Source organism: Melozone crissalis, unplaced genomic scaffold, assembly GCF_028551555.1.
Source record: "Melozone crissalis strain CALT ecotype California unplaced genomic scaffold, PUWL_Pcris_2 ptg000129l_1, whole genome shotgun sequence".
NCBI lineage: Eukaryota > Metazoa > Chordata > Aves > Passeriformes > Passerellidae > Melozone > Melozone crissalis.
Genome location: NW_026535903.1, coordinates 335,063 through 357,214, shown reverse-complemented (window position 1 = coordinate 357,214; position 22,152 = coordinate 335,063). Strand labels below are relative to the sequence as shown.

General features: G+C 67.1%; 4 protein-coding genes across 5 annotated transcripts; 1 reads left to right on the top strand and 3 right to left on the bottom strand.

The window, feature by feature from the left end:
• Positions 1–505: 505 nt before the first annotated feature.
• GPRC5C (G protein-coupled receptor class C group 5 member C) lies at positions 506–6,418 on the bottom strand. The gene is made up of 5 exons (XM_054293140.1): positions 6,368–6,418; positions 2,019–3,039; positions 1,340–1,434; positions 1,010–1,153; positions 506–859 (listed from the first exon to the last, which is right to left on the bottom strand). The coding sequence occupies exons 2-5, from the start codon at positions 3,028–3,030 to the stop codon at positions 827–829; spliced, it is 1,284 nt and encodes a 427-aa protein (XP_054149115.1). The 5' UTR covers positions 3,031–3,039; positions 6,368–6,418; the 3' UTR covers positions 506–826.
• A 1,636-nt stretch (positions 6,419–8,054) lies between these two features.
• On the bottom strand, positions 8,055–9,363 carry GPR142 (G protein-coupled receptor 142). Its single transcript, XM_054293141.1, has 2 exons — positions 9,225–9,363; positions 8,055–8,908 (listed from the first exon to the last, which is right to left on the bottom strand). Exons 1-2 carry the CDS (start codon positions 9,361–9,363, stop codon positions 8,055–8,057), a joined length of 993 nt encoding a protein of 330 aa, XP_054149116.1.
• A 3,710-nt stretch (positions 9,364–13,073) lies between these two features.
• BTBD17 (BTB domain containing 17) lies at positions 13,074–16,142 on the top strand. Its single transcript, XM_054293139.1, has 3 exons — positions 13,074–13,199; positions 14,181–14,457; positions 14,963–16,142. The coding sequence occupies exons 1-3, from the start codon at positions 13,109–13,111 to the stop codon at positions 16,041–16,043; spliced, it is 1,449 nt and encodes a 482-aa protein (XP_054149114.1). The 5' UTR covers positions 13,074–13,108; the 3' UTR covers positions 16,044–16,142.
• A 1,058-nt stretch (positions 16,143–17,200) lies between these two features.
• On the bottom strand, positions 17,201–21,782 carry DNAI2 (dynein axonemal intermediate chain 2). Of its 2 annotated transcripts, XM_054293162.1 has the most exons (12): positions 21,498–21,782; positions 21,151–21,312; positions 20,940–21,061; positions 20,277–20,416; positions 19,593–19,706; positions 19,076–19,215; positions 18,769–18,891; positions 18,350–18,576; positions 18,069–18,204; positions 17,852–17,998; positions 17,558–17,755; positions 17,357–17,465 (listed from the first exon to the last, which is right to left on the bottom strand). In XM_054293162.1, the coding sequence occupies exons 1-12, from the start codon at positions 21,678–21,680 to the stop codon at positions 17,418–17,420; spliced, it is 1,740 nt and encodes a 579-aa protein (XP_054149137.1). In that variant the 5' UTR covers positions 21,681–21,782; the 3' UTR covers positions 17,357–17,417. The 2 variants fall into 2 exon arrangements, with proteins under 2 accessions (XP_054149136.1, XP_054149137.1); XM_054293161.1 differs by having other exon boundaries at positions 17,201–17,755.
• Between the last annotated feature and the right edge of the window lie 370 nt (positions 21,783–22,152).

The following is a 22,152-nucleotide window of genomic DNA, read 5'->3' as shown; positions in this document are numbered from 1 at the left end:
CCCATCTGCCCACGGCATCCCGGCCCCGCCTGGGCCATGGGGGTACCCAGGGCCCTGCCCGGAGCCCCCCGTGCTCCCTGTCCCTCCCCTGAATGGGGGCACCTGAGCAGCCCCTGGGGTGGGGAACACCCGGGACCCCCACCCAGCATCCTGTGACAGCATCATAGGAAAAACCACCTTTATTGGGGCGACCTGAAAAACATGAAAAGGAAACTTGGCAGAGAAAGCCACAGGGAGGGCGAGGGGCCCAGCTCCCTCCCCACTCCCTGCAGGGGGGAAAGGCACCGAGAAGGCGGCCAGAGCTGGGGGGGGTTGGTCCCCAGCCCCAGCAAGGCACTGATCCCCCTCCCCAGCAACGGGGAAACAGAGGCACGGAGTGGGGACAGCTTGGTGTCCCCTTGTGCCCTGCGGTGGGATGGGGCCAGCTCAGCTCGGGGTCAGTGCAGGGCCAGGGCGCTGGGGGTGCCCTGAGCGGGGTCCCACGGGCTCCCCAGCTTTGGAGGGTCCATGGCCTGGGGGTGCCAGAGGGGTCTGTGCATCACAAAGGTGACAGCCGGGGGTGTCCTCACGGGAGCCAGTCCTTGAGGCGGGGATGGGGGGTCCATGGCCAGGTGGGATGGACGGGCAGGTGGGAGCGCTGGCTCTGGGGCCGTGTCCAGGCGTCCCACGGGCAGGAATCGGCTCTGGCTGCCAGCCGGGGTGGCATTCACGCCTCACGGGGTGGCATTCACATCTCACGGGGTGGCATTCACACGTCAGTCAGGGTGGGATGGGGCTGGGCAAGCCCTTGGTTGTGCCAGCGCCGCGGGAGCTGCTCACGGGGGCTTCACCAGCGGTTCCTGCTGTACGGGGACTGCACCTGTGGGTACAGCGGGGTGGCACCAGGACAGGGTGGCACCAGGACCACGGAGGTGTACCCTGACCCACCGGGGGGGGCTCTGGGTGCCGGGCAGCCCTCTCACCATGGCAGGGCCGGACTTTGCCCCCGCTGCAGCCGCCGTTCACCCACCTGGCAGCCGCGGGTGTCCCTCGGGATGCTGCAGTGCCGCGCCTGCGCCGCGAACGCGTCCTCGGCCCGGAGCGTGGAGCTGGCACTGCCGGGCATGGGGCTGGTGGAGGCACGGGGCAGGATCACATCGTAGGGACCTTCACTCTGAGGGACAGACACGGGGCTGGCAGGTCACAACACCGGGAACACCCCAACCCCACGGGAAGGCTTGGAAGGTCCCCACCCCGTTAGAGCAGCCATTGGGACACAGGGGTGACAGGGACACCCACACCCTGTCCCCCATTCCTGTCGTTCCTGGCAGGATGTGGCCACCCCTGGTGTCACACTCACCATCCCCTTGTGCATCAGAGCCATCTCGGTGGGCTGGTAGACGCTGGTCAGCAGCTGCCCATTGTAGCCACTGTATGGGGACACCGGCTTCTTGGCTGCTGAGACATGGGGACAGTCACCATGGAGCCAGTGCCACCCCACTGGGGCTCCCCGAACCTCGTTAGCAGGTTTAACGAGCTGACTCAGCAGCTGCCTGCCTTTCCCGCGGGACACTCCTGTCCCCAGGGGTGGCATCGCTGCTGCCTGCCCATGGCTTGTTATTGCAGGGTCTCTCGGGTGCAGGTGCTGCTCAGGGGGACCCTCCCTCCCCCGTGGGGAGCAGACACCTGGCACACCCACCCACGGTCCCCACTGGAACTGTCACCACCCCGTGTTATTGCAGGGTCTCGTGGGCCCGGGGTGGAGGGGCAGGAGCCGCGGGCACCCCATGCCGGGGAGGGAGGGAGGGAAGGAAGGAGCTCCCTGTGGCTGCTGGGCTCAGCCCAAACTGGTACACCCAGCCCGGCCAGTTCTGGGGAGCCACAACAGCAGCAGGCGCCAGCGCCGGGCAGGTCACTGCCAGACGTCTCGTCACCCACCGTCCAATGCCATCCCCGGTGGGGACATCCCCGGGTCCCCAGCAGGATGGTGCCCGCCCTGCCACGGGGTGAGAGTGTCCCTGGCAAGCCCTGGCACCTACCAAAGGACGGCTCATCCATGGAGAAGGCCTTGTTCTCCACGAACATGCTCTGCGACTTGTGCTCCTTGAGGATGGTCTCGTAGCCCACCCCCCGCGTGGGGTAGCCGTCGTCCTCGAAGGGCTGCTCGGGGCTGCGCCGCGTCACGTGCGTCACCTCGGGGACGGCGTAGAGCAGCAGGAAGGCGGCGGCGTTGCACACCAGCGCGATGGCCAGCGTGGGGTCGTCCCAGCCGGGCGCGCGGCCGGCGCGCCGGTTCCCGTACAGGTACATGACGGTCCACGCCACCCAGATGGCCGCAGACAGGCCGGTGGTGGCCAGGATGAAGGCGCCGTGCTTGCGCCAGCGGCCGTAGCGGCCGCAGAGCGCGGGCCAGGCGGCGCCGAAGGCGGCCGCCAGCAGGGCCATGACGTAGATGAGCGCCATGACGAAGTCGGCGCCCGCCAGCTGGCAGGGATCCGCGGGGCCGCCCTCGTGCCGCGCCACCGTGATGAGGAGCCACTCAGCGTTGATGATGACCTCGACCGAGGCCAGGGACACGGCGGCCGCCAGCGTCACCCAGCCCCGCGGGGCTCGGTTGCGCCGCGCCAGGAAGTTGAGGGCCACGGCGTGCGCCAGCAGGCAGGAGAAGCAGATGGCGAAGAGGACGCCGAAGAGGAAGCGGCGCGAGGCGCAGGTGGAGAAATCCGGCCCCACGATGAAGTCGAAGGTCAGGCAGAAGAGGCCGAAGGTGCCCAGAAGGAAGAAGACCTGCGTGGCCACCAGGCTCTTCTTCTGGTGGTCCTGCACGAAGGGCAGGCTGGCCACCAGCACGATGGTGAGCACGAAGGTGGTCACCACGCCCAGGCTGGCCACCGCTTCCACGCCGATGCCCCAGCCCGCAGAGAGGTCACAGAGGTTGTAGTAGAGGGAGGAGAGGTCGCGGCCGCAGCCCGGGGGCGCCGTGGGCTGAGCGGTGGCCGTGGGGAGCAGGGCCAGCAGCACGGCCGTGGTGCCCATCCTGCTCCGTGGCATCCAGGGACCCTGTGGGACACAGCGGGATCAGGGCACAGGGGATGGGGCTGGGGATGGGGATCAGCTGCCAGCCAGAGCATCCCTGCCCGTGGTCCCCATTGGATGTCCCATGGTGAGCAGTGGGGTCCTGGGGAGCTCTGCCCTGCTGGCGCAGCTGACCTCAGCCAACATGGTCACGGAGCTCCAGATGGGACCAGGCAGCCACACTGGCTCCTTGCCTGGAGGTTGGTGGCAGCTGAGGAGAGGCTCAGCCCCTCTGTGCCCCATATGATCCCTCCCAGCATGGGAATTCTGTGGGAATTCTCCTGATCCCTTCCTCCAGTGTCAGGAGCAGCACCGTGCCCAATGGCTTCCCGGGAACACCAAACGTGGTCCCAGCCCAGATGGCAGAGGGGATACTGGGGGACAGAGCTGTCCCCTTGCCTTGTCCCTGCGTGCCACCACGTTCCCCTTTCCACTTCTTCCGTCCCACTTCCCCGTGGCTTTGGGCACCGGCCCAGTGCAGGTCGCATGTCCAGCCTGCTGGCATGTAGGCAGCCGCAGCCTAGCACGGCACAGCATGGCACGGCACGACAAGGTGTCCCACTCCCTGTCCCCACCATTGCCACCCCATTCCTGCCACCTCACGGTGGGCACGGGGAAGAGGAGGCAGCGAGGAAGCCGCAGCCTCACTGCTGGGGGAGGAACCCGGGAGGAGACCCCAGCAAGGACGTGCCGGGGCCGGGACCCCCGGTGCCCCGCGGGTCACCCCGAACCGGGCACCCCAAACCGGCCCGGAGGGGAACAGGGACCCCCAGCACGGCGCTGGGACGGAGTACCCGTGCCCGCGGGTTCCAGCAGCTCCTCCGCCTCCGGTTCCCAGCGCGTTCCCCAGCCCGGTTTCCCGTCCCCCTCCAGCCCGGTTTCCCCGCACCCTCCGCCCGGTTCCCCCGCGCCCCCGGGGGCTGCACCCGCGTCCCGAGTTCTGCTCCTCCTGCAACCCCGCCCGGTCCCTCGCATCGCCCGTGGGCTTCCCCCGCTCCCCCGGCCCGGTGCCGCCGCCGCCGCCGCGCTCCCGTCCCGCTTCCCCTGCCCCTCCGCCGGTCCCCCCCGCCCGGTCCTCCCGCACACCCATCCCGCACCGTTCCGGTGCTCCCCGGTGCTTCCCGGCGCTCCCGCCGGGTCCTGGCCCCGAAACTCCGCCGGAGTCGCCTCCAAATCCCGGCCGGAGGAGCTGCGGGGGCGGGCGGCTCTCGGTGCCGGTCCCGGTCCCTTCCCGTCGGCGTTGCCGCTGCCCCCCGGTCCCGCAGCGCCCTCCCCGCACCCTGCCCCGCTCACCGGCCGCAGCCCCCGGTGCCCGGCGCTCTGCTGCCCCCGTGCCGAGCCCCGCCAGCCCCGGTGCCGCCGCACCGTGCGCCTGCCCGGCCCGGCCCGGCCCGGCCCCTCCCCGAGGTGCGGCTCAGCCCCGGGAGCGCGATTGGGGCCGGCCGGGACCTGCCCCGCCGCACCGGGCGGGGACACCGCGGTGCCGCACCGGCGGGGGTCCGCACCGGGGCACGGAGGGGGAAAGAACCCGCGGAACGGGGGGAGCCCACCTGGGCATGGGTGTGATGGGTCTGGGGGCTCTGCCGTGCGTGTGATGGGTCTGGGGGCTCAGCCATCGCTGTGATGGGTCTGGGGGGCTCTGCCGTCGGTGTGATGGGTTTGGGGGGCTCAGCCATCGGTGTGATGGGTTTAGGGGCTCTGCCATCGGTGTGATGGGTCTGGGGGCTCTGCCATCGGTGTGATGGGTCTGGGGGGCTCTGCCTGGCTCGGCCGAGCGCTGCTCCCCAGGAAGGACCCTCGGGGGACAGGGGACGCAGAGCGGAGTCTGTGTCACCCAGCCGGGATCGCCCAGCCCCGGTGGGCTCGGGGAGTGGCGCTCCGCAGGCGGCCCCACCGTCCGTGCAAGGATTCTCCGGCCTGGAGGGGCCTCCCGGAGGAATGTCAGCTGATGGATAAAGCCGGAGCCCTTGGCAGGGCAGCAGGACCCAGAAAAGCCCAGAAAAGCCCCGAAAAGCCCTTTCTGCAGAGGGCCGGGGACCTGGGCAGCCCCAGCCCGGACACTGGCAGAGTTTGGTGGTCCCTGTCCCGCCGGGGGTGGTCGCCACCCTGGAGTTGGGATGGGCACCCCACAATGACCCCATTCATCCCTGGGGATGGGGAAAAGCCCCGGGAGATTTGGGGCACCCCGGGGCCCCGCCAGCCCTGGGAGAGGTTTCCCGGCCGGAGCTGCTATTTCGGGAGGGTGAAGCAAGAGGGTGAAGGATGCGGAGGAAAGTTCACTGTGCCTCCGGCGGGGCCTGCCCCGATCCGGGCCGGGATGGAAACAATCCGGGCAGAAAGGGCAGCGGAGCCTCCCGCGGCAGGACCGGCGCCCACCGGAACCGGCGGCAGGACCGGCGCCCGCCGGAGCCCCCGGGGACAGGACAGCGTGTCCAGGCTCGGACTGCGGCACCGCCGCCCTCCCGCCCTCCTCCTGAGGCTCATTCGGCTCCGGGACGGTGTTTGGGATGGGATCGGGGCAGGGCAGGCGGGGGGGGCTCTGCAGCGGCCCTCGTGCCTCAGTTTCCCCACGGGTTTGGCCCCCGGATCGGGCAGCGCTCGCTCTGCGGGAAAGGCTCAGCCCTGGCTGAGCGGAGCCGGGAGCGGAGGCCGCTCGTCCTGCCGCCCCCACCCCGCGGCCCGGCCTCTCCACCGGCTGCTTCCTTCCGCCGGAGGCTTTCCCGGCTGCTGACTCAGCACAGACCCCCGTGACCCCCGCAGGGGCCACCGGCGGGCGCCCGTCCCGTCCCGCCGAGGCTGCCCCCAGCGCTCGCTGCTGCGTCCCCGTCCTTGGCGGGGGATTCCCTCGCCCCCTTCCCATGGGAACCCCCCGTGCCCCCACGGGGGGTGATTGCAGCCCCCTCCCCACGGAGACCCCCGTGTTCCACCCCCTGGGGGCGTTTTCTGCTTCCCGTTCCCACCGGGACCTGCCCGCGTTTCCAGCCCCGTTGCCCGCTCCCGGCAGGTCCCACAGAAAATCCCCACCAGGCTGTGGGGTCACTGCGGGTGATGCCCACCCTGTGCCACCCTCGGGATGCCCGGCCCTGACCTCCGGGCACGGGCAGAGCCCGATCCTGGCTGGGGTGGGTTTGGAGCCGCGATGCCAGTGCTGGAACTGGGCGGAACTGGGCAGAACTGGGCAGAACTGGGCAGAACTGGTCCTGAGTCCAGAACTGGGGGCCACACTGGGGGGCTGCGCTGTCGCTCAGCACCGCACCTGGAGCCTGGCCAGGCTCTGTCCGAAAACATCAGCACGCATTTTTTCCGGGCTTACCTTTCCTCGGGAGCCGCAGGGACGGGCGGCTGGCACGGCTGGCACGGCTGGCACGGCTGGCACGGCGGGCACGGTGGCACGGCTGGCTGAGTCCCGGCTCCCCTCGGCAAGGAGCCGGACCGGGGGTCCCCGCCGCCCTCCCGGAGCCTCCCGCCGCTCCGGCCGGGGCTCGGAGCCGTTCCCAGCGGAGCCCCTCGCTCGGGCGGACGCCGTCAGCACATTTCCACCTCCTTTGCCAAGTCAATACGCACCGGTTGGCACAGGGGGGCCGCCGGCGATCGGGGGAGCCCGTGGCAATCCCGGAGCTCCCGCCGAGGGTTCCCGAGGCAGCCGAGCCCCCCGGGCCGCGGCCCCTCAGCCCCTGCCCGGCTCGGGTTAATAACTAATCCCTTCCCGCTCCTGCTCTCCTCACGTGCCAGAATTAATGGAGCGAGAACCTCCCAGGTACCTCCCGCGCCACCGGCTCGGGTTTAACCCTGTCCCCCCGTAGGGATCCGGCCTGGCATGAGGTGGCATCCCCGGAGGGGTCTGTCCAACCCGGAGAATGACCCGGGGGCAGGGTGGGTGCGTGGGGTGTCAGCCCCACACTCTGGGGGCAAAGGCTGCGCCCCATCCCACCCCAGTGCGGGCACAGCCGGGCTCGGGGTGGGCAGGGGGTCTGCTGGGGTTTGGGGGGGTCTCTGTGCCCTGCCAGGAGCCAGCTGAGGTCCCGATCCCCCCCGGGCACCCCCGCTCTGTCCTGCCCCGTCTCGGGAATGCGGGCGGGATGCTGGCCGGTTTTGGGGGATTACGTTAAGGACCTTACGGGGAATTACGGTGGCGGCGGGGCTGGTTTGGGGAGCTGGGGGTGCCAGCTGCCTGCCCCGTCAGTGCCAGCTCCGCAGTGTCCCATCCCTGCCCTCTGCCGGCTGCTGGGGACAGGCTGGCCCGGCACGGCCGCTCCTCCAGCGTCACACCAGTTTGGCACTGGTGTCACTGGGAGGGCAGCCCTGGGTGTGCCCGATGCAGGGGGGGCATTGCCCTGGGGCCGCAGCCAGGTGGATTAATGGGGGGGTCCGGGAGCTGTGACCTTACCGTGTGTGCAGACCCCATCACAGGGGACAGCCAGGACACCTTGTGGGTGCTCCCCCAGCACTCCTGGGCACGGGGCAGGGGCACCGGGGTGGGCAGGGCAGAAGGACCCCGTGCCAGAGATGCTGCAGCAGGATGCCTCCATTCCAGCTGCCCTAGGGAGCCGGACCCAGGCAGAGCTTTGGTCTCAGCATGGCAGTTTATGGAGTGGCACCAAGGGAGGGCACCGTGTCCTTGTCAGGGCTCACAGGAGCTCATTTGTGCCCTCCACCCCTCACCATGGGCAGCCCTGGGGCTCCCCAGGACCTTCGGTGCCACTGAGCTGGGCATGTCCTGGATGAGATCCCTGGATGAGTTCCCTGGATGAGTTCAGTTCCCTGGATGAGTTCCAGCGTTGTGCCAGGGGCTGAGCATGGGCAGGGCTGAGCTGCCCACCCTGGGCTGCTGCTGCCAGGCAGGCACCACGGCATCCCCAAAAGAGTGTCTGGGCACAATCCCCTCCTCCTGCCACCCCCAGCAGCAGTGACCCTGGCTCCGTGGAAGATGTGGGGGTCTCCCCGGTCCCGGTGCCATGCGTGGGGCTGGGTGGGCACTGCCAGCCGGGCACTGCCCTGGCTCAGAGCGCGGTGCTGCCCAGCAGTTTCAGCGGTTCCAGGGCCAGGGGTGGGCAGTGGGCGCTGCCACGGCGCGGGGCTGCCCGCGGCTGCCCCCGCAGCACCTCGCCCACCGCGCGGCGGAAGGTCTGGCTGACGAAGCAGTAGAGGAAGAAGTTGAGGGAGGTGTTGAGCATGGCCACCATGTTGGCCACGTCCAAGGCCAGGTGCACGCGCCAGTCCCTCCTGACCGAGGCCACGTACAGGTGGCACATGGTGACGACGGCGCGGGGAGCCCAGAGCACGATGAAGGCGGCGGTGACGGCCAGCAGCAGCGCCGCGGCCTTGCCGCCCCCCGCGCGCCGCCGCCGCCGCAGCTTGCGGACGATGGCGGAGTTGGCGGCCAGGAAGACGCTGCAGGGCAGGAAATAGATGGCGACGCAGTGCAGCCACTTGAGCGCCGTGTCCAGTGCCGTGGGGGGGTCGGCGTCGCGCCACATGTCCAGCCACCAGTAGAAGGGGACGCCGGTGGCCAGCGCGGCGGCGAAGACGGCGGCGATGATGCGGCGCGTGCGGCGCGGGTAGGACACGGCGCGGTAGCGCAGAGGGTGGCACAGGGCCACGTAGCGGTCCACGGTCAGCAGCACGGTGACCCAGATGGACGCGTGGTTGGCCGTGAACTCCAGCACGGTGACGGTGTGGATGAAGGCGCTGGGCACCGCCCGCGCCAGGATGGCCGTCTGCAGGATGAAGCCCACGAAGATGATGAAGACCTGGGTGAGGATGTCGGAGGTGGTCAGGGCCAGCAGGTACCAGTAGGACGATTTCTTGGTCCTGGTGGCCAGGCGGGACAGGGCCACGGCGGTCAGGATGTTTGCTGCAGGGAGGGGAGCGTTGGTTGAGGTGAGATCCGGGGGTTCACAGCCCCCCCTGCAGCCCCCGGACCCCAGGGCTGCCCAGGCTGCAGCTGAGGGGAGCTATAAATATCCCAGTGCCGTGAGGATTTGCTGGGCTGATTAATCTCTTCCGTGTGCCAGCCCAAGCAACGCAAATGCCATCTGTCCCCGTGGTGTGGCACCTGCCCTGGGCCGGGCAGCACAGCCGGGCACCGGGGCCAGGCCTGGGCCTGGGGGGGAGCAGGTAAAGTCCCTCCATCCTGAGGACTTTTCTTTCCAGCCCCCCAGCCCCCTCACCTGGCAGCCCCAGCCCCAGCAGGACGCTGTAGTACACGATGGGCACGATGCCAACCAGGCAGGGTGAGCGCTCCGGCTCCAGCTCCGGCTCTGGCAGTGCCCACGACACCGCCGTGCTGTTGGGCACTGGCACCGTCATCTTCCACCACAAACCGGCTGTGAGGAGACACAGGAGCACCAGGGCATCAGATCCTGATGGCACCCGGGGGGAGGTCAGCTGTGACATGGCACAGGGGGCTTGGGGACAGGGACCATCGCCTGGGTGTCCCCACTGTGGCTCCCTTGTCCTGCAGCATCCATGGGCAGCGGGCAGCTCCCAAATGTGCCACCTCACGCAGACCTGGGGCTGCTGCACCCATGGGAGGCAGTGCACCCCAAGCCCCCTGTGCCATGTCCCAGCAGAGCCCTCGCTGCCGGAGCTGCTCCTTCTTTATCCCTCAGCCCCGTTTTTGTAGAAAACCGGATTAAAACATCATGTTCTGGGGCAGCTGCCAGCAGAGGGAGCCTCTGGCGCCCAGCCCGGGCTGGGTGCCACCCGATGACTCCCAGCGGTGGCAGAGAGGACCCAGAGGTGCCGATGGGTAGTCTTAGCGGTGCCAAGTGTGGGGTGGCCATCTCCAGGCTGCCAGCTGGGTCCTTTTCCAGCTCCTCAGGCTGGGGCAGCCGAGCTGGAGGAGCCCTGCCCATGGCCCCGCCCGGATCCGGATCCTGATCCGTATCCGCATCCCTATCTGTGCCCCATCCCTGCCCTATCTGTGCCCCATCCCTGCCCCATCTGTGCCACATCCCTGCCTAATCTGTGCCACATCCCTGCCCCATCCCAGCCCTATCTGTGCCCCATCCCTGCCCTATCTGTGCCACATCCCTGCCCCATCTGTGCCACATCCCTGCCTAATCTGTGCCACATCCCTGCCCCATCCCAGCCCTATCTGTGCCACATCCCTGCCCCATCTGTGTCACATCCCTGCCCCGCTCCCTGCCCCATCCCTCTGCCCTCTCCCCACGCCCGGATCGTGCCCGCGCTGCCCTCGCCCACTCATAAACCAGGGCGGCTCCACCCCCTCCCGAACTCTGCGCTCCTATTGGTTTAGGGGAACCCGGCTCCACCCAATCGGAGAGGGGATCCTCGGGAGGGGTGAGGCCAGAGCTGAGCGCTGCGTTCTGATTGGTCAGAATCCTCCCCAAATTTGCATCTCATAGGGACCGCCACCCTCGGTCCCAGCGCGGGATGATGGGGGGCGGTCCTGGGATCGGGGGGTTCTGGGGTGCGGGAGGTCCTGGGGGTCCTGGGATCGGGGTTCTGGGGTGCAGGAGGATCCGGGGCCCGGGGGTTGTGGGGTGCTCTTTGGGAGGGGGATATCTTGGGATCCTGGGATGTAAAGGGGAATCCTGAGCTCAAGGAGGGGGTACGGGGCACCACACTCCTCCCAGTCCGACCCTGGCCCCAGGGGCACCCCAAATTCCCCTTGTCCCCTTCGATGGCTTCGGGGCCGGGGTTGGAGGGGAGGTCAGGTCTCTCTCCCGTTCCGGGAGCCCCGGTGATGGATCTGCTCCCCCAGAAGTGCCCGAGGCGTGTGTGGGATCCCGGGGGTCCCACCTCCCCGACCCTGCAACTCCCGGAACCCCAGCAAGATCCCGAGCGCAGCCCGAGGGAGAAGAAGGGGGAGGATGGGGGGAGCCCAGGGGTGCCAATTAACTGCAAATTAGCTCCGGTTCGTCAGCAGGAGGTCCCGTCCATGCACGTCCCCCGCGGAACTGAGGCATCGATCGGCTGCAGCTGCGGCTCGGGCGCCTTAACCCTTTCCCAGCCCGATCCCCTTTGTGCTGCTGGGGGGGTGGGATCGCTCTGGGCCCCGTTTGCTCCCCCTGCCCAGTCCCCGCTCCCCAAACCTGCGGGACAGGGACTGTCACCCCAGTGCCACCCGCCGGGCGTGCAGTGCCGCCTTCCCTGGGCTCGGTGTTTGCCGGGGACATACCGCTGTCCGTGTGTCCCGGTCAGTGTCCGTGTGTCCCTGCCGGTGTCCGTGTCCTGTGCGGGCTCCGTGTCCCTGCCCGTGTCCCTGCCGGTGTCCCTGCCCGTGTCCCGGTGCCCGCGGGCACCCGCAGCATGGCACAGCCTCCCGGGGCGCGGGGCACGGGGCGGAGGGAGCGCGCCGTGGGCAGAGCCGTGGGCAGAGCCGCGGGCAGGGCACGGGGACGTCACCAGCGGCCCTCGGAGGCCGGGAAGGGTCACCTGGGCAGCTCCGGTGGCCGTGACAGAGCTCGTCCCCTCCCCAGAGCAGCAGGGATGGCGCTCCGGGGGCAGCTGGGCCGCTGCCGCCTCTGGGGACAGGAGGAGCGGGTGTGCACAGCGTGTGACGCGAGTGCACACGGGCGTGAATCCGTGTGCGCTGCCTGCGCGTCCCTGCCGGGCTCTGCCCTGGCTGCTCCAAGTGCCCATTGCCCGGACACCGCGCCTCAGTTTCCCCAGCAGCACAGGGGGGGCCCCGCTGTCCCCTGCCGGTCCCTGGGTCCAGCTCCGTCTCCCCGGTGCCCCCCAGCCCGCGGGGCGATGCCCTGGCACTGCCGCCTGGCACAGGTCGCTATGGTGAGCCAGCCCTCAGCCAGCACGGCTGCTCCCTCACCTCACCGCACACGGGCAGGGGTCACCCTGTCCCCTGGCGACCTCCAGCACCAGCCCCACGCCGCCCCGTGTCCCCCCACGGCCCTGAGCAGCCCAACACGGGGGTCCCCGGGCCGTGGCCGCCGCCCGGGCTGGCACGGTGCCCCTGGAGCGCCGGGCACACGCTCCGCAGGCTGTTGTTTATCAGGCGCTGGTGAAATGAGGCGTCGGAGGAGGCGCTGAGCCGTGAACCGGCTGTGCCGCGCCGGGGCCCGGTCCCCGTGGCCCCACGGTGCAGGGACAACCCCCCCGGGCCGGGGGCTCTGCTGGCACCGCGGCTTTGGGGGTGCCCAGGGCTGGGCATCGCCCCCTGCCCGTCCCTGCAAGGGGCCAGGGAGCCGCAGCACCGCGGCCTGGGGCTGCTCGGTGTCTTGTGCTGAATCTCCGCGCCCAAGGGTCAGGGACAGATGGCGATGCCACCCCCTCGGCAGCTGCTGCAACATCTGCCCACGCCCAACATCTGGAAGCGTGTCTAAGCCCGCGTTCAGAGGGCTGTGCAGGGCACGGGGCTCCTCGGCAGTGGGTGAGGGGAGCTGTGCCCTTGTGGGATGTGGCCCCTCTGTGGGATGTGTCCCCCGCCTGGGGTCCTGCTCCTGCGTCCCCACGGGGTCACAGCTCCAGTGACATCGGCGCCATTGGCCGACACCCGCTGCCCCTTCCCTGCCCACCCAGCACCGCCCCATCCTGCTGCTGTGCTCTGGGGCTTTGGGGGGCCCCAGCCCGGCGGTGAAGCCCCCCAGGAGGTGTCGGGGCGGGCGGGGGGCCAGGGAGGCCGCACAGGGCGCCCGGGCGGCCTCTTGGCTGCAAAGGCTGGGAAAAGGGCAGGCAGTTCCTGCCGGCAGCGCGGATGCCATGGTGATGGGCCGCTGCCGGCATGAATACCCATGAGCCGGGGGGAGCGGGAGGCCACCGAGCTGTGCCCTGAATGCAAAGCCCCCGGCACAAAGCGCCGCGGCCGCGCGTGGGGCTCCGTGCGGCGGTGCCGCCAGCACCGGGTCCCGCACGGCGCCGTCCCCGCTGCGGAGCGCCCGGGGCTGCGGGGCCGGGGCCGGGGGTCCCGGTGGGATGCGGGGGGGCTGGAAGCCGTTCCCGTGGCAACGGCCGGTCCCAGTTTCCACCAATCGATGCGGCGGCGCGGGCCCGCGGGCCGGGAGGGCGCGTGGCCTACATAAGCGGCGGGCGCGCAGCGTGCGCGGCACCCGGCAGATGCGCCTGCGACGCCATGGCCAGGCTGACGGGCACCCGGCCCGCGGCCACCCGCCGCTGGGGCTCTGCCGCCGCCTTCCTCCTCCTCCTCCTCACCGTGCAAGCCGGTAAGGGCGGCCGTGGCGCGGGGGAAGGCGCGGAGGGTCCCCGAGGCGCGGGCGACGCTGCCCTCGCCGGGTGCCGGGGTGCGGCTCGGCGGCTGATGGAGAGCGGAGCGCGGCTCTCCGCTGCCCTCGGGGTGCCCGAGGGGATGGAAGTGGCTCCTGGGTGTGCCGAGCTCTCGGAGCAGGGTTGTGCTCGCTGGTGGGTACCCCGGGAAGGGCTCGGTGCCGCGGGGTACAGGGCGCCTGCTCCCCTTCCTCATCCCCGCTCCCCTTCCTCATTCCCCGGCCTTAAGCCGGCGCTGGGAAGGGTAATCCGTCGGCAAGACGGGATTTGAGGAGGAAGATGGATTTGAGACAGACGGGGCCAAATTCCTCCTGGAGGAAAGATGCTCCGAGGGCCGGGTGGAGTGGTGTCAAGACTGAGGAGAGGAAGGAAGGATCCCAGTGCCCACAGGAGCATGGAGACCCCTGTTCCACATTCCCAGATCCCTCTCCAGTCCCTGTTGGGATCCCTGAAGTGACACCAGGGTAGCTGGTGACCCCAGGCTGCTCGGGACCCCATTCCTGGCTGTGGGGCAGAGCGTGCCTGGCTCCCCAAGCCCAAGGGCTCTCTGTACCCCCATGTATCCATCAGGGATGTGAGAGTTCGGGGCAATGCCCGGAGCTCCCTCTGCCCACAGCGGGGACGGGATCAGGACAGGCAAACCGGGCTGAGAGCCAGTGCCGCCGGCACCCGGCCATTTCCCAGCACACCCCAGCCTGGGACATGGTGGTCCCAGCCCTTCTGCTGCAGAAAGGCAGTTTTTTGGCTCTCGGGAACACAACCGTCCCCACGTCCTTTGTTCCCTCACACTCCCTTGGCACCAGCAGCCCTTTGGCACTGGGGAAGTGGAGGCAGGAGGTGCACAGCCCCCCCGGTAACCCCAGCCCAGCTCAGTACCCGGCACTGGGGTGCAGCTCTGGGACGGTCCCATCTCCCTGCAGCCCAAAAAGCCGACTTTAGCGGGGACTCCACGGCGGCCACCATCAACCACTCGCTGACGCTGCTGCAGCGGCTGCAGGAGCTGCTGCAGAACGGCAACGGCAGCGACTCGGTGCTGCGGGTCCGCTCGGCCGCCTCCGACGAGCCCAAAGTGTTCCACACGCACCAGCTGCTGCTCAGCCTCCAGAGCGAGGTCTTCGAGAGCCTCCTGCGCAACCAGAGCGTCGTGACCCTGTATGAGCCGCCCGAGACCGCCGCGCTCTTCGAGAAGTTCATCAGGTGCGTGGGGATGGGGAGGAGAGGAGGGTGCTGCTCTCCTGGGAACCACGGGGAGCTCCATGGGATGGGGATGGCCAGAGGGATGCAGCCAAGGATGGGGATGTTCCCTTGGGAACCACAGGGAACATCCCTTATGGGATGTGCGTTTTGGGAGGGATGTACGTTTTGGAAAGGATGTACATTTTGGGAGGGGCAGCCCGAGAGGGAGAATTCCTCTCTCCCACCCTGTGGGATGGGTGTACCTGGAGGGATGCAGCCAAAGAACATAGATGCTCCACTTCATGGGATGCAGCCAGAAAAGGAGGATGCTCTGCTGGGGACCATGGAGATCAAATGGAATGGGAGGGAAACATGCAAGGAGGGGGGAGGCTTCTCTGGAAACCCTGGGGACCCCATGGGGTGGGAATACTCAGTGGAAAGCAGCCCATGGCAGAGGCTGCTCCCTTGGGAACCGAGCTGCTGGGGATGGATGTCCCCAGTGTCACCACCCCCTGCTCTGCCCCAGGTACCTGTACTGCGGGGGGGTCTCCATCCTGCTGCACCAGGCCATCCCCATGCACCAGCTGGCCAGCAAGTACCGCGTCTGGGGGCTGCAGCGCGGCGTGGCCGAATACATGAGGACCCACCTGGCCAGCGAGTCCAGCCAGGGCCACGTGGTGGGCTGGTACCACTACGCCGTGCGCGTCGGGGACGCGGCGCTGCAGGAGAGCTGCCTGCAGTTCCTGGCCTGGAACCTGTCGGCGGTGCTGGGCAGCGCCGAGTGGGGCTCGGTGAGCGTGGAGCTGCTGCTGCTGCTGCTGGAGCGCTCCGACCTGGTGCTGCACAGCGAGCTGGAGCTCTACACCGCCGTGGAGGGCTGGCTGAGCCGGCGGCAGCCCGAGGCGCTCGTGGCCGAGCGGGTGCTGCGCGCCATCCGCTACCCCATGATCGCGCCCAGCCAGCTGTTCCGGCTGCAGGCGCAGTCGGCCGTGCTGGCGCGGCACCGCGCCGCCGTGCAGGACCTGCTCTTCCAGGCCTTCCAGTTCCATGCCGCCTCCCCGCTCCACTTCGCCAAGTACTTCGACGTCAACTGCAGCATGTTCCTGCCCCGCAACTACCTCGCGCCCAGCTGGGGCTCCCAGTGGGTCATCACCAACCCCGCGCGCGACGACCGCAGCACCAGCTTCCAGACGCAGCTGGGGCCCAGCAGCCATGACGCCGGCAAGAGGGTGACGTGGAACGCGCTCTTCTCGCCGCGCTGGCTGCCCGTCAGCCTGCGCCCCGTCTACTCGGACTCGGTGGCGGGCGCCGTCCAGCCCGTACGCATCGAGGACGGGCGCCCGCGCCTCGTCATCACCCCGGCCATGAGCAGCCCCGACTTTGCCGGCGTCAGCTTCCAGAAGACCGTGCTGGTGGGCGTGAGGCAGCAGGGCCGCGTGCTGGTCAAGCACGCCTACAGCTTCCACCAGAGCTCGGACGAGGCCGCCGATTTCCTGGTGCACGCCGACCTGCAGAAACGCACCTCCGAGTACCTCATCGACAACTCCCTGCACCTGCACATCATCATCAAGCCCGTCTACCACTCCCTCATCAAGGTGAAGAAGTAACGAGGCACAGCTGGGTGCTGTCCTGCTGGCCCCAGCACCATGTGGGGAACGCTTGGTCCTGTAGGTAGATGTGGGTCCCCTCGTTGGGGGGCTCCAGGACTGAGCTCTGCACTGCCCACCCCTCCCTGAGTGTTCCCCTGCCATGTCTCGTCCCCATCGCTGTCCCCGGGGATGGAGGATGCTGGGAGCGCCCCAGACCCATGTAGGGGGTGCAGGAGGTGAAATATGCAGCCCACGGGCACATCACAGACCCCAGTGGGTGTGGGGATGGGGACAGGGACAGCCCATCCTTCCTGTGAGGCAGCCCCGGGGTCCCTCTGTGTGTGCAGCTGGGTCCAGCTCAGGAGCAAACTGAGCTCAGAGCTGCCCAGTCTGGGGGTGAGGGGCCCGTCAGCCTCCCCCAGTGGAGGAGGGGTGGGGGGCACTGTCCCCACTGGTGGTGGCAGCTGCCCCATCCCTGTCCAGGTACCCCCACCCCTTTCCTAATAAAGCAGAAAATGAGTGTGGGACGCGTGGGGCATCTTTGGGGTGACGCTGCTCCCCAGCCCGGCTCCTTCTGATGGAACTCCTGGGAAGGAGAGCACCCATCCAGGCATGGGTGCAATTCCCTGTGGGGATGTGGGTCCCTGCTTGGTGTGGCTTTGGGGGGTGATGGCCCCTGAACCCTGTCCTGGCACTGCTCACCCACGGGTGGGTTCAGCCCCTGAGCAGAGCCTGGGGAAGGGTCCTGCTGGGGGCTCCCCCTCAGCCCACAGAGAGCCACCCGTGTGATGTCCCCATCGCTGTGACAGTGCTGCTGGCAGCTCGTTAATGATTAATTAAGGGGGGTGAGGAGTCGGGGTGGCTGCCAGCTCTACCAGCAGGGCTGTGTTTACCCAGCACTGATAACCCAGCCCTGGGCTGCTCCTGTGGGCACACAGAGCCCAGAGGGGACTGGGGCCCCTGCTGCCACCAGCCACCCTGCTGTGCCCTGCTGCATGGCCTGGGGACACTGAGGGGACACCCTGTGCTGCCGTGGGTGCTTGGCTGTGCTCAGCCACTGGCTTTGGGCGTCCTGGGTCAAGGAAAGGACAGGAGGAGCAGGAGGACGAGACTTTCCCACCCTCTGCTCGACCCTGCTGTGACAAAAGAGGAAATGTGACGTGGAAAGCACAGGTTTATTCACACCAAAGGAAATAAGGATGCAAAGGCCAGGGAGCAGCTGTGGGATCAGGGGGCTGTGCAGGGTCCCCCACTTGCCACCCCAGGAGGGCAGAGAGGGCAGAGAGCCCAGGAGAGCTGCCTGGCCTGGGGACAGTGGCTCTGTCCCTGCAGCAGCTCTGGCATGGAGGGGACAGGAAGGCGCAGCCGGAGCACACTGACCTTGGCATCCCCCTACTCCTGCTGGCTTTGCTCCTCTGCAGCTGCCTCCTCCTCCTCCTCCTGACAGACAGAGGTTCACCCTGAGGTTCACCCTGTGCCCTGCCCTTGCTGGGGTCCCTGCCGTGGTGGCCAGGCTGTCCCATCCCCGTTACCTCTCCGGGCGCTTCCAGGCCTCTCCTCCGCCGCTCTGCCTTGATGCTGGCGAGGAAATCTTCTCGGGCCTGCTGGAAGGTCTGCACTGCATCCTCCTGCTGCTCGGGCTGGGCCCGCAGGCGGTCCTGCTCCCGCAGCAGCCGCTCCTTGTACTTGTCCTGCAGGACCTTCTCCCGCCTGGCCTCCCGCTCGAACATCTGGGGACACATGTGGGGGCACAGGGGACCCTGTGACACGGCTGGGCACAGCACAGGGCTGCAGGCAGAGGGTGGGCACGCTCAGGGGGCACATACCGTGGAGGTCAGGGTCTTCTCGTTCTTGCGGATGGTGCAGAGCCCCGGGGAGAGCTCCAGGAGGGAGACGTTGCCCATCTTGGTGGCACAGCTGACGATGCGCCCGTTGTCCTGCGAGCACAGGCTGAGCAGGGGATCGTTGGACACCTGGGGACACGGCGGGGGTGACACTCGGCCCTGGGGTGATGTGAGGGTCCCAGAGGTGCTGGGGACCCACCTTGACGCTGAGGGAAGGCTCCTTCTGGTGGAAGAGGATGTCCCAGATGTCCAGGACGCCGTCTGACCGGACGGTGAAGAACACGGCCGGCTTCACGGGGCTCCAGCACGTGTTCATCAGGTAGGAGCTGTGGTACCTTCCAGCAGAGCCAGCCCTCAGCCACGCTGGCACTGCCCTGCCTCGGGCACAGCCCAGGGCTGAGCAGACCCCACTGCCACCCGCCCTGGGGATGGTTTCTGCCCAACTAAAGGCTCTCTAGTACTTCTCTAAAGGAGACCTACCTGGTCTCCATAATTGAGGATGAATCCATGAGCTCCTCGGTCCAGATCCGAGCAGTCCAGTCGCCGACTGACAGGAAGACTTTGGGGAAGAAGGGGTTCCTGGTCACCCTGTAGACAGCTCCAATGTGGCTCCTGAAGATGTTGGCGATTTTCTCGGGCGGTGTCTTGGCATCACGATTGCAGGAGATGATGATGCCCTGCTCTGTGCCCACCAGGAACTTGGTGGGCTGGGGGTGGGAGCAGGAGGGTGCAGCTGTCAGCAGGATGGAGACCCCACGGTTGGGGGGCAGCAGGGGATCCTGCTGCAGGCAGAACCCTGGGACCCACCATCAAGGTGGGGTTTAGGGACCGAAACCCCTGGGCTGGGCTCCCCCTCGTGCCCAGGTTGGAGTGTGGGTGGTGGGCACAGGGACACTGACCAGGACGGGTGCAAAGTCCAGGGAGCTGGCACCCAGAGCGTCCTTCAGCTGATCTTGCCGGCTGATGTCCAAGACCAGTCTCTCGCTGGGCTGTGACATCTTGCGGATGTCCCACCACAGCACCTGCGGGGACAAGGTGTGGCAGGGGCTCTGGGGCTGCTCCCAGCACGGTCAGAGGTGCTGGCAGTCCTGCAGCTGCCCCGTGCCAGCCTGGGAGAGCGGGATCTTGTGCTGCTGAGGGGCAGGGCAGGCACAGGAAGCTCTTCAGGAGCCCTGTGGAGCCCCTTGCCCTGCTGCAGCCCCTCACCTGTCCGTCAGTGGAGCCTGAGAAGCACTCGGTGCCTGTTCGGGAGGGCAGCCAGTACGCTCCATACACGGGGTCCCTGTGGCTGAACTCCACAGGGGTCATCTCCATGGGCAGCCCCCCTTTCCTGGTGTCCCAATACACTGGGGAGGAAAAGAAAAACCCTCCCCAGCTCCTTTCCTTGTCATGATTCCCCCACTGTCCAAGCTGGAACAGGGAGCAAACCTCACCCAGTGCTCCCCAGAGATCATCCACAGAGGTGGGAGAGGTGGGAGCACAGCACTCATCCTGCTCATCCCCTGGATCCATCCATCCATCCATGGATTTCATCCATCCATCCATCCATCCATCCATCCATCCATCCTTGACACGATGTCCTCCCCTCCCTGGGTGCCCGCTCAGGTGGGCACACCCCTGCCCACAGGTAAATGCCAGGGCTCCTCCTGCTCTCCCAGAGGCAGCACAGGTCCTGGCAGAGCCGCAGGGCTGGAGCCAGCCTGGAGCAGAGTTCACCCCTCACCTATCTGCCCGTTGTAGCAGCCTCCCAGCATGTGATACCAGTCCTTGGAATTGTACTCCAGGGTCACCACAGGGGACGAGGGCTTGAGGGTGAGCTCTGGGGTGTAGGGTTTTTCTACAAGGAGGGATGAGTGAAAAGCAAAGGGTGAAGCCCCCAAAAGCAGCCCCCAACCCCTCCTGCTGCCCCCACCCCGTTCCCTGACACAGCTGTGCAGGAGGAGGTGCCCATGTCACCAGGAGCTGGCCTGGGACAGACCCTCAATACACAAATCTGCATTCCCACCCTTCTTTTTGTCCTTTTCTCTCCAAAACACACCAGGTGTGAGGCAGGCTTGCACAAGTCTCACCCTGGGCTCCTGCTGCCTCTTTCTTCCTTCGTTACCAGCTGAACCTCACCAACAGCAGCCCCTCATGTGAGGCTCTGCTGCCTGGCAGGCTGGGGAGCCATGGAGGGAATTTCAGTGCTCATTTCCCCCCTCCCAGCTCCCATTTCTCCTGGTTCTGCACTGAGGCTCCCCCAGTGACCCTCTCTAGGGTGCTGCCAGCCCCATCCCTCTCTCTGAGACACAAAGTGCTCCATCTCCTGTCACCTGGTGGGTTTGGCCTTGCTGCCAGCCCCATCCTGCTCTCTCAGACACAAAGTGCTCCATCCCCTGTCCCCTGGTGGGTTTGGCCTGGCCCTTACCCACATCCCAGACGTAGGAATCAGAGTTCAGGTTCCTGCTCTCCTGGAAGTCCAGGCTGCAATAAGCCACGGCCAGGGCCCTGCTGCCGTCGGGGTGCCAGGAGAGGTGTGTGCACATCCTCCTGGGGTTGTTGGGGTCCCTTTGGGGTGACACATCAGCCAAAATGGGTCAGTTTGCAAATGCCTGGGATGAGCATCTCCCACAGGGAACTGTGGGAACCACAAGGAAACCAATCTGCAGCCCTCAAGCCTTGAGTGCAGGAAATGATTCTCCTGAGGGGTTGGGCAGGGGGAGAAGGGTTGATGATTTCATCCTCTTTCCAGTCATACCTTTCTAAAAATCCAATTATCTTACTGGAGCTGACTCCTAAACACCCCTGATGTGGAAATTAACCTTTGAGGCACCAAGAACAAGGAGGAAAATCCAAAAGCACCATCAGGAGATGCTCAGAGCTGGGTCTGACCCTGCTTCCCTCCCCCAAATCCCCTGGGCAGGCAGGGAGTGGTGGGGCAGGGAGGGTTCAGGTTTGTGGGGCTCTCCACTCACAAACTGCACCAGAAGCACCCCAAACCCACTGGAATTGAACTCCTAATGTTCTCCCATTTTCTGTGAAGGTGGTTTGACCCCACTGAGGCTCTGGGGAGTCCCCCCAGCTGTGCTACCTGATGACACAGATGATTTTGGCTGAGGGATGCTCCTCATCCTCGTCTTCCTCCTCTTCCTCCTCAAAATATTCCTCGTAGATGTCGATGGTGTTGTTCTGCTTGATGTAGTGCTCCACCACCTGCAGGGACAGCAGGGCTGTGGCTCTGGGGGGCTCTGGGGGGCCCTGGGGGGCTCAGGGGGTCTGGGGGGAGCAGGGCAGGCTCTTACAAAGCTGAGGCGCTGGATAGTCTTGGTGTAGACCTCTTCCCTCTCCACCTCCTCCCGGTAGCGCGTGGTCAGCTCCTGGTTCTTGGGGTCCACGTGCTTGGGCCAGCCGCCCTCCACGTGGTTGATACCCCGGATGGTCACCTGTGACCGCTCCGTGTTCACCTGGACATGGGGACATGGAGGGGACACAGGCCCTGAGCCCAAAAGGTGCCTGTCACACTATCCATCCATCATCATCCATCCATCCATCCATCCATCCATGGATTCCATTCATCCATCATCCATCCATCCATCCATCCATCCCTCCTGAGATGTCCCCTATTCCCTGTGAGGGGGTGTCCCTGTACCTCATGCCCGGCCAGGACAGGACCCTCCTGCACCGCGAAGTCCACGGGGTCCTGGGGGATGAAGTCTTCGGCCAGGGCAGGGTCGGGTGGGATGTTCACGGTGACCTCGGCCAGGAGGTCTGAGAAGACGCAGGGGCGGCCGAACTCGCTGCGCTTCCGCGAGTACTCGTACTTGATCTCCATGGTGGGAGGGGATGGAAAGGATGGCGAGACCAGGGACGGAGGGCGGGCCCTCCAAGGGAACCCCTAAAAGGACGGGGGGCCTCAGGGATGGAGAGCTCCAATGGGGATGGAGGGCCTTGGGGAAGCCCAAAAGGAAACAGAGGCCTCAGGGTGGAGGAGAGAGTTCCAAAGGAGAGCAGGAGGTGCTGAGAGGATCCCAAAAGGGAGTGGAGGCTCTGAGAGGATCCCAAAAGGGAGTGGGGTTCTCAGGGATGGAGAGCGGGATCTCGGGGAGCTCCAAAAGGAGAGAGGGTTTCAGGGATGAAGAAAAGGAAAAAAGGAATGGGAGCCTCAAGGAGACCCAAATGGGAACAGAGAGCCTGGAGAGGGAGGATGCTGAAAGAGACGGGGAACCCCAAATAGAAATGGGGTCTCTGATGGAGGACTCCAAAAGGGAGAGGGGACCCTCCAGAGCCCCAGAAGACTGTGTAGG

What these genes read in the sequence shown, in the direction of transcription:
- GPRC5C (XM_054293140.1), bottom strand. Translation starts at nt 3,030, where the DNA reads ATGCCACGGAGCAGGATGGGCACCACGGCCGTGCTGCTGGCCCTGCTC. An exon ending in CATGGATGAGCCGTCCTTTG is followed by an intron (nt 1,435 to 2,018) that starts GTAGGTGCCAGG and finishes ATGTCTCAGCAG; the next exon opens with CCAAGAAGCCGGTGTCCCCA. An exon ending in CTCTGATGCACAAGGGGATG is followed by an intron (nt 1,154 to 1,339) that starts GTGAGTGTGACA and finishes TCTGTCCCTCAG; the next exon opens with AGTGAAGGTCCCTACGATGT.
- GPR142 (XM_054293141.1), bottom strand. Translation starts at nt 9,363, where the DNA reads ATGACGGTGCCAGTGCCCAACAGCACGGCGGTGTCGTGGGCACTGCCA. An exon ending in GCTGGGGCTGGGGCTGCCAG is followed by an intron (nt 8,909 to 9,224) that starts GTGAGGGGGCTG and finishes CCCTCCCTGCAG; the next exon opens with CAAACATCCTGACCGCCGTG.
- BTBD17 (XM_054293139.1), top strand. Translation starts at nt 13,109, where the DNA reads ATGGCCAGGCTGACGGGCACCCGGCCCGCGGCCACCCGCCGCTGGGGC. An exon ending in CCTCCTCACCGTGCAAGCCG is followed by an intron (nt 13,200 to 14,180) that starts GTAAGGGCGGCC and finishes ATCTCCCTGCAG; the next exon opens with CCCAAAAAGCCGACTTTAGC. An exon ending in CTCTTCGAGAAGTTCATCAG is followed by an intron (nt 14,458 to 14,962) that starts GTGCGTGGGGAT and finishes GCTCTGCCCCAG; the next exon opens with GTACCTGTACTGCGGGGGGG.
- DNAI2 (XM_054293161.1), bottom strand. Translation starts at nt 21,680, where the DNA reads ATGGAGATCAAGTACGAGTACTCGCGGAAGCGCAGCGAGTTCGGCCGC. An exon ending in CTATCCAGCGCCTCAGCTTT is followed by an intron (nt 21,062 to 21,150) that starts GTAAGAGCCTGC and finishes CTGTCCCTGCAG; the next exon opens with GTGGTGGAGCACTACATCAA. An exon ending in AGCCTTCCCTCAGCGTCAAG is followed by an intron (nt 17,999 to 18,068) that starts GTGGGTCCCCAG and finishes CCGTGTCCCCAG; the next exon opens with GTGTCCAACGATCCCCTGCT.